At 36.7% G+C, this 13,911-nt stretch overlaps 1 protein-coding gene across 3 annotated transcripts in view; it reads right to left on the reverse strand.

The window, feature by feature from the left end:
* The window catches only part of LUZP2 (leucine zipper protein 2), a 578,438-nt gene extending 565,282 nt beyond the window's left edge, over positions 1-13,156 (reverse strand). For all 3 annotated transcript variants that reach the window (XM_005578372.5, XM_045371619.3, XM_005578370.5), the window contains exon 1: positions 12,739-13,156. Coding sequence is in view for 2 of the 3 variants with exons in the window: in XM_045371619.3 (XP_045227554.2) it covers positions 12,739-12,800 (62 nt within the window). In the remaining variant the exon portion in view is untranslated. The remainder of the gene's footprint in view (positions 1-12,738) is intronic.
* Between the last annotated feature and the right edge of the window lie 755 nt (positions 13,157-13,911).

Raw genomic sequence — 13,911 nt, forward strand, 5'->3', positions numbered from 1 at the left:
TTATTACGAATTGCTACATAAGATGTTGTGAGGAGTTATGAGCATGAATAACAATTAAAATTAAAATACTATAAAAATGCCAGATATTATGTCTCCCTCACACATTGCCCACTACCTGTCAAGGCCGTCTTTGAGAATTAACTTAATGTTATGTCACTTGAGTAAAAGAATATATAGGGGAAATGTATACATTATTAAACTTGCAAGTCTATGCTCCTTCGAGAAAAAGGTAGACATAGAGGAAACACTGTAGTGATTACTGGAACAAGCTAATGATAGTGTGTCATCAAATAAGCCTACTTTCAAGGATAAGTATTCAGAAAAATGCAAGATATCTATGAGCAATATGTTTAAAATATTTATTAAAATATGCATACTATACATACTACAGAATATATGTATATATTATGCATATATAACATATAAAATGTTATATGTAACCCTATTTTTAAGGATAAGTATTCAGAAAAATGTAAGATGTCTATGAGTAATAAATGTATTTATTAAAATATGCATATAATATATGCTACATAATACATATATACTATATATTATATATACTATATACACTACATAATATATACTATACCACGTATACAATATATACCATATGTTATATATACTATATATATCATGTAGTACATATTATATACTCTTTTTAGATACAAATTTCAAGGTGAATGTATCAGTCTATGAATAAGTTAATTCTAGAACAGTTATGACTATACTATACTTCACAGTGCCATCTTCTGATTACCAGTGGAAGAACAGTTCCAGCCAAACAACTTCCTAAGAAAAATCTGGGTGTTATTATTATATGCTGAGGCTCTCAGGACAGACCAAATGTGAATGTTGAATTTGTTGCTTTTCACATCTCTAAAACCAAAGATGATACTGTTACCTACATGGAACGTCTTGACAGTCAGCATGCAAACAGGGGGCAAGAACCTACCGTGCACTGTACCCTGAACTCATGGCACACATCACGCGTGTATGACACAAATTTTTTGTCCCATCAGTCTACACGTAGTCCCAATAGCTCCTTAGTTTCTGAGTTACTTCCCAAATGTCTGGCCATCAAAAATTTTATTGCTAACATTTATTGTCTCAGGATTCTGATCTGGAATTAGAATTCTGAGTCTTATGTCTATTAAATCATGGGCTCAAGTCTCATCTCTACCCCTTTTTAATTTTATGACCTTAGATATGTTAACTTCTGTAATCCTTAATGTTTCATTCTGTAAGGCAAGCACTTCATTGGGCACTGAAAAGCATTAAATAAAGTAAACTTAGACAAATTCGTAGTACAATTCTTCCACATGGAAAACAAGCAGTAACTTTTAGCTACTGTTATAAATTATTTTTAAAAATTAAATTATGAGTCTGAGGAATTGAGACAGCTACCTGGAATGACACAAGTAGAAGATACCAAGCTATAATTAGACCACAGGTCAGCCTGATTCTACACACTTGTTCCTAAGCCCCACAATTAACAGTTGGAAGACATCTGGAGCCAGGCAGTAGAAAACTGTAGTTCACTGGTATTTTTTTAGAAAACAACCTCCACACATAAAGATATTAACACGCTAATATATGATTATTTTTCTTTTATAACAAAAACAAAATAAACATTTTACTTAGAACTTTAAAGAAAGGATCTTCTGTCACCTTTAGTTGTGAGCTTACCTGAAAAAAAGTAATATTTTGCCTTCCTTCTTTAACTGTATATAAAATGTTGGCTACTTATTTATTTGTGGAAAGGCATGCAACTAGAACCCATAAATGAAGCCAACACCAAAATTTAAGGCCATTCCAGAACTTCACTTTACATCGTAGGAGGCACTGTAGTACAGTGATTAAGAATGAATGTTCTAGGGCCACTTGGTCTTTGAATTTAGACTCCACTGCTTACCATTTATAATGTTGGCCAAGTAATCTAATCTCATATGCCTTAGTTTCTACAGCTATAAAATTAGGGCAACATCAATCATCACCTCAAGGTTTATTGTAAAGATTAACCTGGTTGATGGTATTATATAATTGCTAAGTATTATTCATTTATATTATTATAAATATTATATTATTATTTATATTACCTTTTGAGCCTTTTTTCACTCTAGGAGAATTAACTAATGATACAGAGGTTAGTCACTAGGGAAATGTGACTGGCATAGTTGCATATTCTATTTAATGCACACATTTCTCTGAAAAAAAAGTTTAACATCATGCAAAACTAGCCACCATTTATGGGGAGTAGAGAGAAGATGATCAAAACTTTAATTTTTGCCAGGTAAATATTACTTCTCCTCATTTTGAAAGTTCAGATTTCCCGTCCTAAGTAGACTAGAACAAACATTTATTTGGCTTCATGTGTAGCTCTCGTTTTTTTGCCTGTTTATTATACAACTTGCAGTGATGAAAGCTAAGGAGGGAGATAAAGTGGTTGTAATTATTTGTAGTTTATCCCAGACATTTCACCTTTTGTTATATATTTTCTAAATACAGTATGCCCCCTGATAAATCCATGTAAATATTTTACACAATTTATTTGAGCATTTTCTCAGCCCTTTAAAGAAAGGTATTTGAGGCAGATATTTATTTTCGTTTAAATTGACTGATAAAAGCAGCCTGGTGCACAATGACATCCTCATTTACTAAACGTAGTTATACACACGTGTACAAGTGTGACTTCTGCCAAAACATCAGCATCTTCCCATTCTCCTGACTTCAGCTACAGTTTGCATGTTGAGTAAATAGCAAAGAGATGAAAGTATACTAGACTTTATAGTTCTGAAATACTAGAGCTGTGGTTTCTAAGCTCTCATATACATAGGAAGCACCCCAAGTTCCATATTAAAGTGAAAAGTCAATGTCTAGGGTAGGAACTGAAACCTGTCTTTTTAAGGATCCTCACAGGTAATTCTCATTCAATTAGAATGAGGAGCATACTTGGAGAAACTCTAAATTGAGAACATGTGTCACCTGTCAAACTTTTGTATTTATAATAAAGGCTTTACCTGGCTGGTCTTCAAACTAATGAATATTTTAGCTGATTTATTTTAAGAAAATGTTTAATGTACTCTGTCTCACCTATTGAAAACATGCAGCCATTTGCCAGTATGGTTTAGCTTCTGCTTTCTTATTTGTAGTACTGATTATTACTTTTCTTCCCTGTACCTTTATACAGAGATTAGATTCTATATAGGCAGCCCTATAGTTTCATTCATAAAGCCATTCTCAGAATAATAACCTAGCATCTGACCAATTTCTACCTGGGGGAATATGGGATAGTCATTTAATTAGTGCAAAACTTAGATGTCCCTAGTGATGAGTCATATATGAATATAATATGTTGTCATAGGTAAGGATTAAGTGACAAAGAGAAAGTAGCTAGCACTTCTAGAGACATGCTCAGTCTTCAGAAATCTTGGTCTAACCTGTGGAATTCCATAAAATGGCCAACTGAAATAAAGGTATATAGGGAACACACAAAAGGGATTTGATATATTTCAATATCTTTCTAAACTGTCATGTCAGAAAAAGAAAAAAAAAATTCCCCTCACTTTTTATGTGAACTTACATGCAGAAGTAGCTCACAGTTTTCTCTGTGGCATCTGAAGGCTAAAACTACAATATCAAGTTGCAGCCCATATCTGTGTCTTCCTAAGATGTTACTCCAATTTTTCATATATTTTCTTGTTTCTTTTATAATTCAGAGACTTTCCCACCTTTTCCTGCCCAATGCTTAGTTTACTGCAAAGGCCAGCAATAAATGACTGCAAGTGTTAAAAAAAGAGAAAATTATATATAAAGTACAAGCAGGAAGGCTAGTGAGTGGGGCTTTTCCTTCCACTCTTATAGTCTCTTTCCAAGCACACTACATTCCAGTAGCTCAAGTGTGCTAAGTGTCTCCTTCCCTTCTACCATCCTATTCCCTCTTCTGGACCATTCTCTGCAGGTCATGACCAGACTTACCCCATTGTAGGATTACTTAATTTTAGAAGTCCAGGAGCTTCAACTTGTCAATTGTCTTGTTAATGTTATGCTGCCCTTGTTTTATGATTTATACATTTAGTCCTGCCACCTGTAGGTAAACTTGAACAATGAACCCTCTTTAAAATAATGAATATGGAAATATAATTGTAATATTTATTTTATACCTATATTTAATATTTAACCATATTAGCAACATAATTTGGAGCTTCAGGCACCAGATAGAAACCAGGTCAGGTAATACTGACTTTCCTTATTTTTTTCTCTTAGAAGTGTTACAGGTGTTTAAATTAGTGTTCCCAACTGGAATTGGTTAAGATAATAGAGAATTGGCTTCCACATTAGCCCCAAATTAGCTGCATGTTCTTGAAGGAAAAACACCATTTTATTTGGTTTTTCAGTTTGTCATAAAGGAGTGAGCTCCACAATCTCTTCATCAACAATTCTAACTTGCCTATGCCACATGAGCTTTTCTCAATGATCTCTCTTGCTGACATGCATGTACAATCTGATAGGGTAAAACTTTAATTAGATAATGTAAGACTGTCAATATAGTGAGCTGTATTTCTCTGTGCTGGATGCTACTCTTTATACATTAGCTTATTCAATCCTCTTGACGTTTCTATAAGGGAGGCACTGTTAAATATGGCTAAAAGATGTTCACTGACATTTCTAAATGCATATAACAAGTAAGTCTGATTCAGAGTCTCCATTTAAGCTCACATTCTTTTGGAATTAACCTCATGCAACACAACAAACACCTCTTGTCATCTCCATTCCTCCCCTACACTCCCTGACTCCATTTATCAGCACTCACTGAGTAAGTGATTCTAGATGGTAGCAATATGTTATGAATCAGAATCTGATGGCCAGAAACATCATAACCCTCTGGAGGACAGGCAGGAGGAAGTCAGAAGAAGTCACATCCTTCACAGGGGACATGAGATGAATGTCCCAGGACCTAATTTAGCCCTTACCGATACCTTAACTCGTCTCTGAGAACTAGTTTGGAAGACAGTGAGTCACTGCACACTTTTAGTCTCATTTATTTTCTAAACAAGAAAGGGAAAAATGAAAAGAGGAAACTGAAGATGAGATGCCAAATGCTTATGACCTTCACTTATTTAATTATCAGCAAGGATTAGAAATTAGAGTAAAGCATTTTCTCTTTTGGTACTCTCTAAAGTGCATTCTGTCACAGAAATGGGTAATGTTTCACATCTTCATGAAAGTCATTCATTGGGTTAGTTCCCTACTTGCCCTGGCCCCAGGAGAATCTTATTAGAACAAAATTATACTTTTATAATTTTGGCTATATTAGTCTAGAACTATGAAATTAAAGAACTTCATTTATTTTGAATTTTAATACAATTATTAAATTACATGTTGATTGCTTGAGGTATTCTATATAAAGTAAATAAATTGTCATATCTATGTATAGTAACAACAAACATGTCTTAGAATTTTCTGAGGGACTACAAGGCACAGTTATGTACCCTGAGACACAACTTAAATACAATTGATTTAATCTTAATGGCCCTAAATATTACATGTTATTATTTTACTTTTTATAGAGGAGAAAATTAAGTTTCAGAATGGTTAAAGAACATATGCAAAGTTGAAGAGCTTATAACATATGCAGGTAGAATAATCTACAACCATCTGAACCTAAAAATATTATATAGCTATAACTATATCGTCCTCACATAAGCTATGACGAAATTGTAGAGAAATGTAAACCAAAGAAAATGTAATGTCATCTTATATTAAAGCTGGGTATGAACATATTAAGGAACACATCTTTCCAAGATAGTTAGCACACTGCCCATTGAGAAATAGCACAGTTTCAGCATAGATTTAACAAGTGAGATTTATATGAGCAAATGTCTGAGAACTATAGTTATAGGAAATACTTTCAATGGAAAGATCTCAAAGGCACCAAAAATATCACCTTACAATACAACTGAAAGGTCAGCAGGAACCATGATAGATGTATCTTTTGGGAGGTAAATTATGTGCAATGATGAGAACTCATTAATGACTCTGCTTTGAGTTTTGAAAATGACCTGGAATCTTATTTAGGCCAGCTTATTCTTCAAAAATCTACTGAATACAAGATGTTCAACTTCTTATTACTGTAATTCCCTTTGTCTTATGGCCTGTTGTTCTATGATGATTGTATGTGGTGAGGTAATTTATTTTTAAGTTACTTTATACTCCATAATAACTAGAATACTTCTGGATGCTTTGTAGGTACCAACTAGACACATGTTGCTTAATTACAGAAGAGCTATATCATGAGAACATTCACATAACAGAAGAGAATGAATATAGTGGAAAGTTCTGGGTTCTAGTTTGTTTCCCTTTACGACCTTGGGCAAGTCTCAGTGACCCTGGGTTTCAGTTTTCTCACCTCTAAATTGTAAGGCTTTGGACTAGAACACAATCTTGTGTTCACAGTATGTTTCCCAATAGTAGGCTTTTTAAAGTACACTTAAAGAGATTAAAACACTAGAAAGCAACACCAAACAATTCAGACATAATTGCAATGCAATCACTACCTACGGCATAATTATGTCTCCTAGGGTTTATGAAAGAATCCTAAGAGTACACTGTTTACTTGGGTGACCTTCACCTTGTGTCTTCATACTCATGAAGCAAAGTTCTTAGAAGTCTTAGTAAATATTTGCACTTTCTCTGATGCAAGCTTGACATGATCTGTACCTTTCATCTACTCTTAGCGGTAAAGTACACTCTTTTCTATGATCCACTCAGTTGATAGATGTCATTGTCAACATATTCACATTCACACAGTAATCTATAGCAAAACAAAGAGAAATATATTTTTCATGTAATAGCCAGAATTTTATTACATAACTGTGAAAAGTTTATGATAATGTATGTACCAACAAGTTGATGCTCAACAACCACTAAAGCTATTTAAAAACTGACTTAGTATAAGGTCCCTTTAATATGGTCATTTCAAAAACTATAATAGCTGGGCTTCCTCTATATCAGTGGTTCTTAATTTGTTCTCTATAGTAGAAAAAAATGTCAATACTATCTTTTATTCCTTTATTTTTTTCTAAACATTTGTACTTTTTAAATGTTGCTGGTAAATGATGAAATCAATGAAGAAGTAGAAAATAAAGTCATAAAAACTTTCAAATCTACCCTACCTATATAGTTTGAAAATTTCCACTTTTATTCATTGACACTTGTACTCATAGGTTGGATTTCATATCAAAATTTATAGCAATTACATTTTAATTAGGTATACAAATGGACAAACATTCACTTTTATGCTAAATCTCATTCTAAGTCATTAAGTTAAATATTCCAGATCTTCATGGTGTTCACCAAAGTGCACAGCACCATCAAAAACACTTTGGAGGGAACAGGCATGGTGGCTTATGCCTGTAATCCTAGCACTTTGGGAGGCCAAGGAGGGTGGATCATGGATTCCAGACCAGTCTGGCCAAGACGGTGAAACCCCATCTTTACTGAAAATACAAAAAAATCAGTTGGGCATGGTGGTAGGTGCCTGCAATCCCAGCTACTCAGGAGGTTGAGGCAGAGAACTGCTTGAGCCCAGGAGGTGGAGATTGCAGTGAGCCGAGATCATGCCACTGCACTCCAGCCTGGTGACAGAGCAAGACTCCATCTCAAAAACAAACAAACAAACAAACACTGTGGAGAAGAACTAGCCTAATAATCAAATAACCCCCATTACACCTCTGACTTCCTCTCTTCTCTACCAATCATTCTTTTTTTTTTTTTTTTTTTGGATGATGACTATGCTTCTTGTTAATTTCTTGTCACCTAATTGATTTGTAACTATGTATTTTTTCTTTTTTCTGCTATGGCCAAATCAAAAACAAAGAGTTCATGAATATTAATAGCACCATAATAACTGTACAGGCTAACCTCTCTTGAGTATTTACTGTGTTCCTGGGAATATGCTAAACTCTTTCCATGGATGAACTCATTCAGTCCTTACAATTGAAGGCTGTTACCTTCTCAAGTAGATGTTATGAGAAGGTCTGTGCTCTACATCAGAAAACTGGATAGAGAGGATAAGAAGCTTACCTAATAACATATAGTAAGTGTGGCAGGATATTGAGGTTGATTACAAAATATTTTTCTTCTCAATATCCTTGGAAAGTAGAAGTTGCCTTGGACACCCCTTAATTGGCATTAATTACTCTTTCCTTCATTCACACTTAGAAATTTGTGTAAAATTTTATTTACCCAATTTTGTTTTACATACAATGATTTGTGTATATGACTAGATTATGGATATATACAACTAATCTATTGTTTTGTTGCCCTGATGGTTCATGCGATAACTGACTGATAGCAGACACATTCTTAATGCATGATAATGAAACATCAAAGACATGTTTACAGGGATGAAGACAAGTTCAGAGAGTCTTTTTGGATTTCTCAGAAAAGGAACCATAATTTTAAACAGTACCTATTTAATCAGGTTACTTAAATGATTTAGCACCATTTGTAAAAGGGATTTTAGCAAATCTTCTAGAAGTCACTGAGAAACAGCTGCACACATAGTTTCTTATAACACACATGAGAAAACATTATTTCATTAGAATCACGCATTCCTCAGTGGTTTCAGTGATCTTTACTTCCTGGTTAGAAGGTCAAGTTCTTCCTTTCAATTACATGGAGTTTGGTTAAGTACAACTGTACAGACAAATCAAATATTTGAGGTGTCCCTATCATTAATCATGGAGAAAATTCAATCCACAAAGATAACAACCAGATAAGTCATTTTTTAAAACTGCTATTGGAAATAGGCAACTAAGGTCCAAAACTGCAATTTGGGAAGTCAGAATATTTGTGTGTTAATATCTTCTTAAGAAAGCCATTCCTCTATCTCATTTACATGGAAGGTACAATTTTTATCACAAATAAAGAAATGTAGGTAGCATCCTATAAAATGTCATGTGTGGCAGACACTGTGCACAGGACTTAGGAAACAAACTCATATTGTCTCAAACTACTTCAGGAGGGTTAAGGTAAGACTGCTTCTTGCATCAAATTTATTTGGGTAGAAATATTTGTTGTGTGTTCTCATTGTGTTTATTGTGATTCTTGTCCTTTATTCTACAAATCAAGTTGATCTTGAGGTTAGTTTAATTCATGGAACAAATAGTCTGGGGCATCTTCAATATATAGTGTCATCTAAAAAGATTCCAAAATAAACATGTAGTGTGACTGCTGATCACAGGGCCCAGGAGAGACCTCTAAGGTGACTCCTATTGGGAGGACTATAACCGATCATCTGCTCAAAGTTCTTGCTTCACGGAAAACCACCAGAAGTCAGTAGACCTTCACTCCTCCCCTGCCATGTCTCTCTCCCTATTAAGTCATTTAAAAGTTAACAATCCAAAGGCATCGAGAGTATAACCACAGCATAAAGGAACAGAGGTTCAGCAGAATAAAGCACAAACCTTCTCCAGCACTCCATGGGTTCCTTTTCACTAAGAACTTCTAAAGAATTTTTCACCCTACCATTACTTTCAATACCTATACTACTTCTTTCTGAAGTGAATTACTGGCTATCTTGGAATAGCAATTTAATGCTATACAACAAGGCTATCTTAAAAGTACAGTCATTCTTCTCCAAAGCTATTAAACCAACATGTTTGCTTTCTTTGACCACATTTATTTGTGTACAGTTTAAATGAGTTTCTGTATTAGTTACATTATTCATATCATTAACTTGATTTTTTTGTAATTTATATGCACTTTCTAAACAGGAGAGACCATATGCCAGGGAATTAAACAGCTCTTTTTCTTTGCTTTTTTAAACTCTATGGGGTTTACCAGTAAAACAGAGAAAAATACTTGGCTTTTGTGTAAAGTGAACATTTCGTTTTCTTTCAGGACAAATACATTAAGTCTGATTGGGGGCCATTGATGTTTGCTGTGATTAAATTATGGGATTTGTGCTTCAGCATCTAAAGTTGCTTCAGAAAAGGTGAGGAGGAGGAACAAACAAAAAGAGAAAGCTATTCAAAAATGTCTATTAAAAAGGCAGGATTATTTTCTATTCAAAAATGTCGATTTAAAAGACAGGATAGTTGCCGTGGGCTAGATACCATTAGACCTGTTCACAACACAGTCAAAAGACTACCTTTTCACCTGCAGCGTGAGTTTCAGTGAACAGGTTACTTTAAAATACAACTGAACTTCAGACCTATTGGAAATAAGGTAGCAAAGTATTAAGGCAATACAATCAGAGAAAGATAGAATGAAACAAATCTCTTTTTTGCATTAAGAGTCTCTGCTCTGTATTACCTACACTTTGGAAAGAGTTTGACAATAAAAGGCAGGTGAGATTACTCAAAGGCTGTAGGAAAAACTAGCAATTGCCACCCCCTGCTAATGCGTCCAGCATGATCTAAACCTGTGAAAAACCATTTGCTTCACATACACGACTACTGACTAAGAAACGAAGTTAACAGAAGTCTTTGGCGAGAAAACCCACTGTCACAGGTGGCCATGGCTGAACCACTCAGCTTTTCCCAGCAGGACAATAAGCTCATCCCTACTAACACAACTGTCCTTGCAAAGCTGCTCAGTTTAGATTCTAATCTACACTTTAACCATGTGCCTATAAGAACTGATAAATTATACAGAGAATGACCTTCTGTTAGAGATCTTTAAAACATATTCTCTTCTTTGCAAAATGACACTGATAGTATCGTATTCCTTTTCAGATTTGTTCAATATCACAGGGTACTCTGGGTATCCAGTAAAATGAATTGCTACAGAGTAATCACACTAATAAGATATGCTACTTATTATGAACATTCCACTTTTTTCAAACCCAGCATTCTCTTCTGGTAAAATTTAATAACCAGTCATAATTTTCACATACCACAAGCATTGCAGAAGTTTCAAAACTAAAGTGAACTAGATGATTATTCCAGGTTTTGTTGTAATAAGTGTGTTAACTATTTTTAAAGAAATTTATCCCTATCGAAATCAACACTTTCATGCAAGGAAAAGATAATGGCTTTTTGACCCCGCATTAGATAATGAACATGAAAACTTTGGAAGCTAGAGACTATATAGCTTTTTCATAATTATAGTATCCTAAAAAAGCAAATGTACTTTTGGAACTCTAGCGATGTTCACAGTCTAAAATCACTGTGGGCTGGATTTTTATTGTTTAAATATTTACTGTTTTATGCATATGTTGACCGGCATTGACTTAAGTGTCCAAAGTTAGAAAATTTCCTTTCTCTGGTAGACTAAATCAAAACATAAGAGTGAATAGCAAGAATTTAAATAACTGTGATGCATAATTTGTATTGAACTGTTGAGAGCTAACCACAAATATTAAAATGGGCTCTGTATTTAGAGCAACTAATCATAATACTGGGAAACAAACTGGCTTTCTTTAAAACCATCTGCACTTCATGACTTGAAGTGACAAGCAAACCTTAGAGAAAATGAAGAATCAAGCTCACATTTCATTTTAATCTGAAAAAGTCACCTGGGCTTTGTTTGCAAGGAAAGACTAAATTTATCAATTATTGAGGGTAAATGAATTAGGCTCTACATTAAAAGGAAAGTTTGGTTACACAGGCCTGAAAGAAGGTGCGTAGATGAGGAATGGAATCAAGAATTTTACAGACTTGGTTTGTAAGAGAAAGTTTTCTTCATCCTCTTCCATTTCAGAATTAGAAACAACCCTATATGACCACGTTATTTGCCATCAGATGCACAATCAAATAATGTTTCTATTCATGTAGATTTGAAAGGATCTTCATCCTGTGTGCGTTATTTTATTTTATAGTAGCCAAGGGAAAGAGGTTGCTGCCAATATGATGCTAAGGGCGTGCAGAATAAAGACTCAGTCCTGGGCAACTAAACAGTCCACCGTTGTGCTGCGCTTGTGGAAGAAAAAAGCAAACCCATCACAACTTTGGGACTTGATCAACAGTGGGGAGTCACAAAACTCTTCTCAATCTCTGCATTTTAAATCTCCACTAAAAATGGCTCCTCTGTAATGGGGCTTAAAGTCCCATCCATGCCCAGTGACGGAGTACAGTACTTAATTGTTTCTGACTAGGGTCTCTGCATCAGCACTCTGGGAGTGTCTTCTAACTTTTAATCGCCTTCTGTGCTCTTTAATTAGACCTGTTCACAAGACAGTCAAAAGAAAACGCCTATCACTAGGCTTATCTAAGACGTTGAAACAGGCCATTTTAGGAGTCCAGGAACTTTTGTACAAGTCTTAGCATCTTTCAGGATTAACCTGTTTTCTCTGGTTTCCACTTCCTTAAATCAGGCACACTTGGGGGAAGGGAGAAGCTCTATGGCTATTAAGACAACTTCAATGTAAAGACACTGCCTGGTGGCAATTCCCTCCTTGTCTATCTCCGTTCTTTATTTTGTTCTTTTACCGCGTGTTATCTGTTGGCTACTAATAGGACCGGAGGGTAAAATGTCTTTTCTCTCCTTCTGAAGAGAAAGCTTTTGATCCCTTACTGAGAGCAATCCTAAGACTTTCTCCAGGGGCTGGGATAACTAGAAAAGGGCTCTGCTCTCTCAGAAGGATGTCAGAGCCCAAACCATACAGCGTCCCTCTTGCTTAGGCGGGAGATGCAAACAGCTGAAGTGCCTTAGCTCCCACTGGTGACCCACAGTAGGACCAACCTCGCCCCGGCAGCGCCCCTGGGCTCGGGTCACTCACGCTCCTGGACTCACCTGGTGCTGAGGACCAGCGCGGGCAGGAGAGGCAGCAGGTAGTGCGCTGGGCTGAATTTCATGCTGCTGCCTGCCGGGGTCCTCCTTCCCTCGCTGCCTTCGCTCTCTCTCCTCCTCGGGATCCTGTCGCTCCTCGGTGCCCGGCTCTGTCCCCAGCCAGTGATGAGCGCTCTTCGGCAGCGAAAAGGCGGAGACGGACACACGGACGACGCCTGGGGAAGGCAGGCGCTGGGAGCGAGGAGTATCTTCAGGAGTGATGTCACCGGCGAGGCGAGCCCTGCCCGGGATTGTTCGGCGTCGCCGCTCCGGAGCCCGGAGGGCGCGCTGTCACTCGCGCTGGAGGCGGCGCGGGGAGAGGGAGGGGGCGCCTCGCGATCGCCCCGCGCGCTTCGGTCACCGCGCTGCGCTCTGGCCAGTCGGGTGAGCACCGGCCAGGGGCGGATCATTTATTCCCGCTGCTCCCCAGGATGGCGCGGGGCGGGGCGCGGAGAGTAGAAACCAAATCTGCCAATAATTGAACTTGCGTACTCGGCAGGAGATGAGACCCAATTCACTGGGAGAGACTTCCAGACGCTTAGGGTCCTAGGCAGGTGTCTCTCGCCTGCTTAAACCGTGTTTGGAAGAATGTCGCTCTGGAGAGAGTGTTTAGAAGATTGTTCTAATTAGAACTGCATAATGATTTGCCTGAAACAGATGGAAGGAAGCGGGAGTAAGGAGCGTCCAGAAATGCACCCTCAGCCCGTCATGGCATTGCAAGCTTCTTAACCCGTGAATGTTGACTGCAAAGAACCTAAGAACGTTTCGGGACCGTTAAGACATCTGCTGCTCTGGGTTTTGAAGATTTCTGATCTTCCTCTGATTTCAGTCGTCTGTGCCAGCAACTGCCAATGGGGTTGGACCTAGTGGCTCAAGTTCACACACCTGAAGGAGTCCTTTTCCTCAGGTGAAACTCATCAAGGAGACCTAGCGGACAAAAATCATTAAAATGTTAACAATAATCAACTCGGAATGATGGTTCTGGAAGGTAGAGGTTTTGTAGGTCATTTTGTTTTCTATATTTTTAAACGTTCTAGCATAAACATCCAATATTTAATAGGCTCTATTTAGAAAATTTAATTAGAAAAATTAAATAGCACAATTCTAATCCAAAAAACCATTTTGCAAAAGCAATTC

Source organism: Macaca fascicularis, chromosome 14 (genome assembly GCF_037993035.2).
Source record: "Macaca fascicularis isolate 582-1 chromosome 14, T2T-MFA8v1.1".
Classification (NCBI taxonomy): Eukaryota; Metazoa; Chordata; class Mammalia; order Primates; family Cercopithecidae; genus Macaca; species Macaca fascicularis.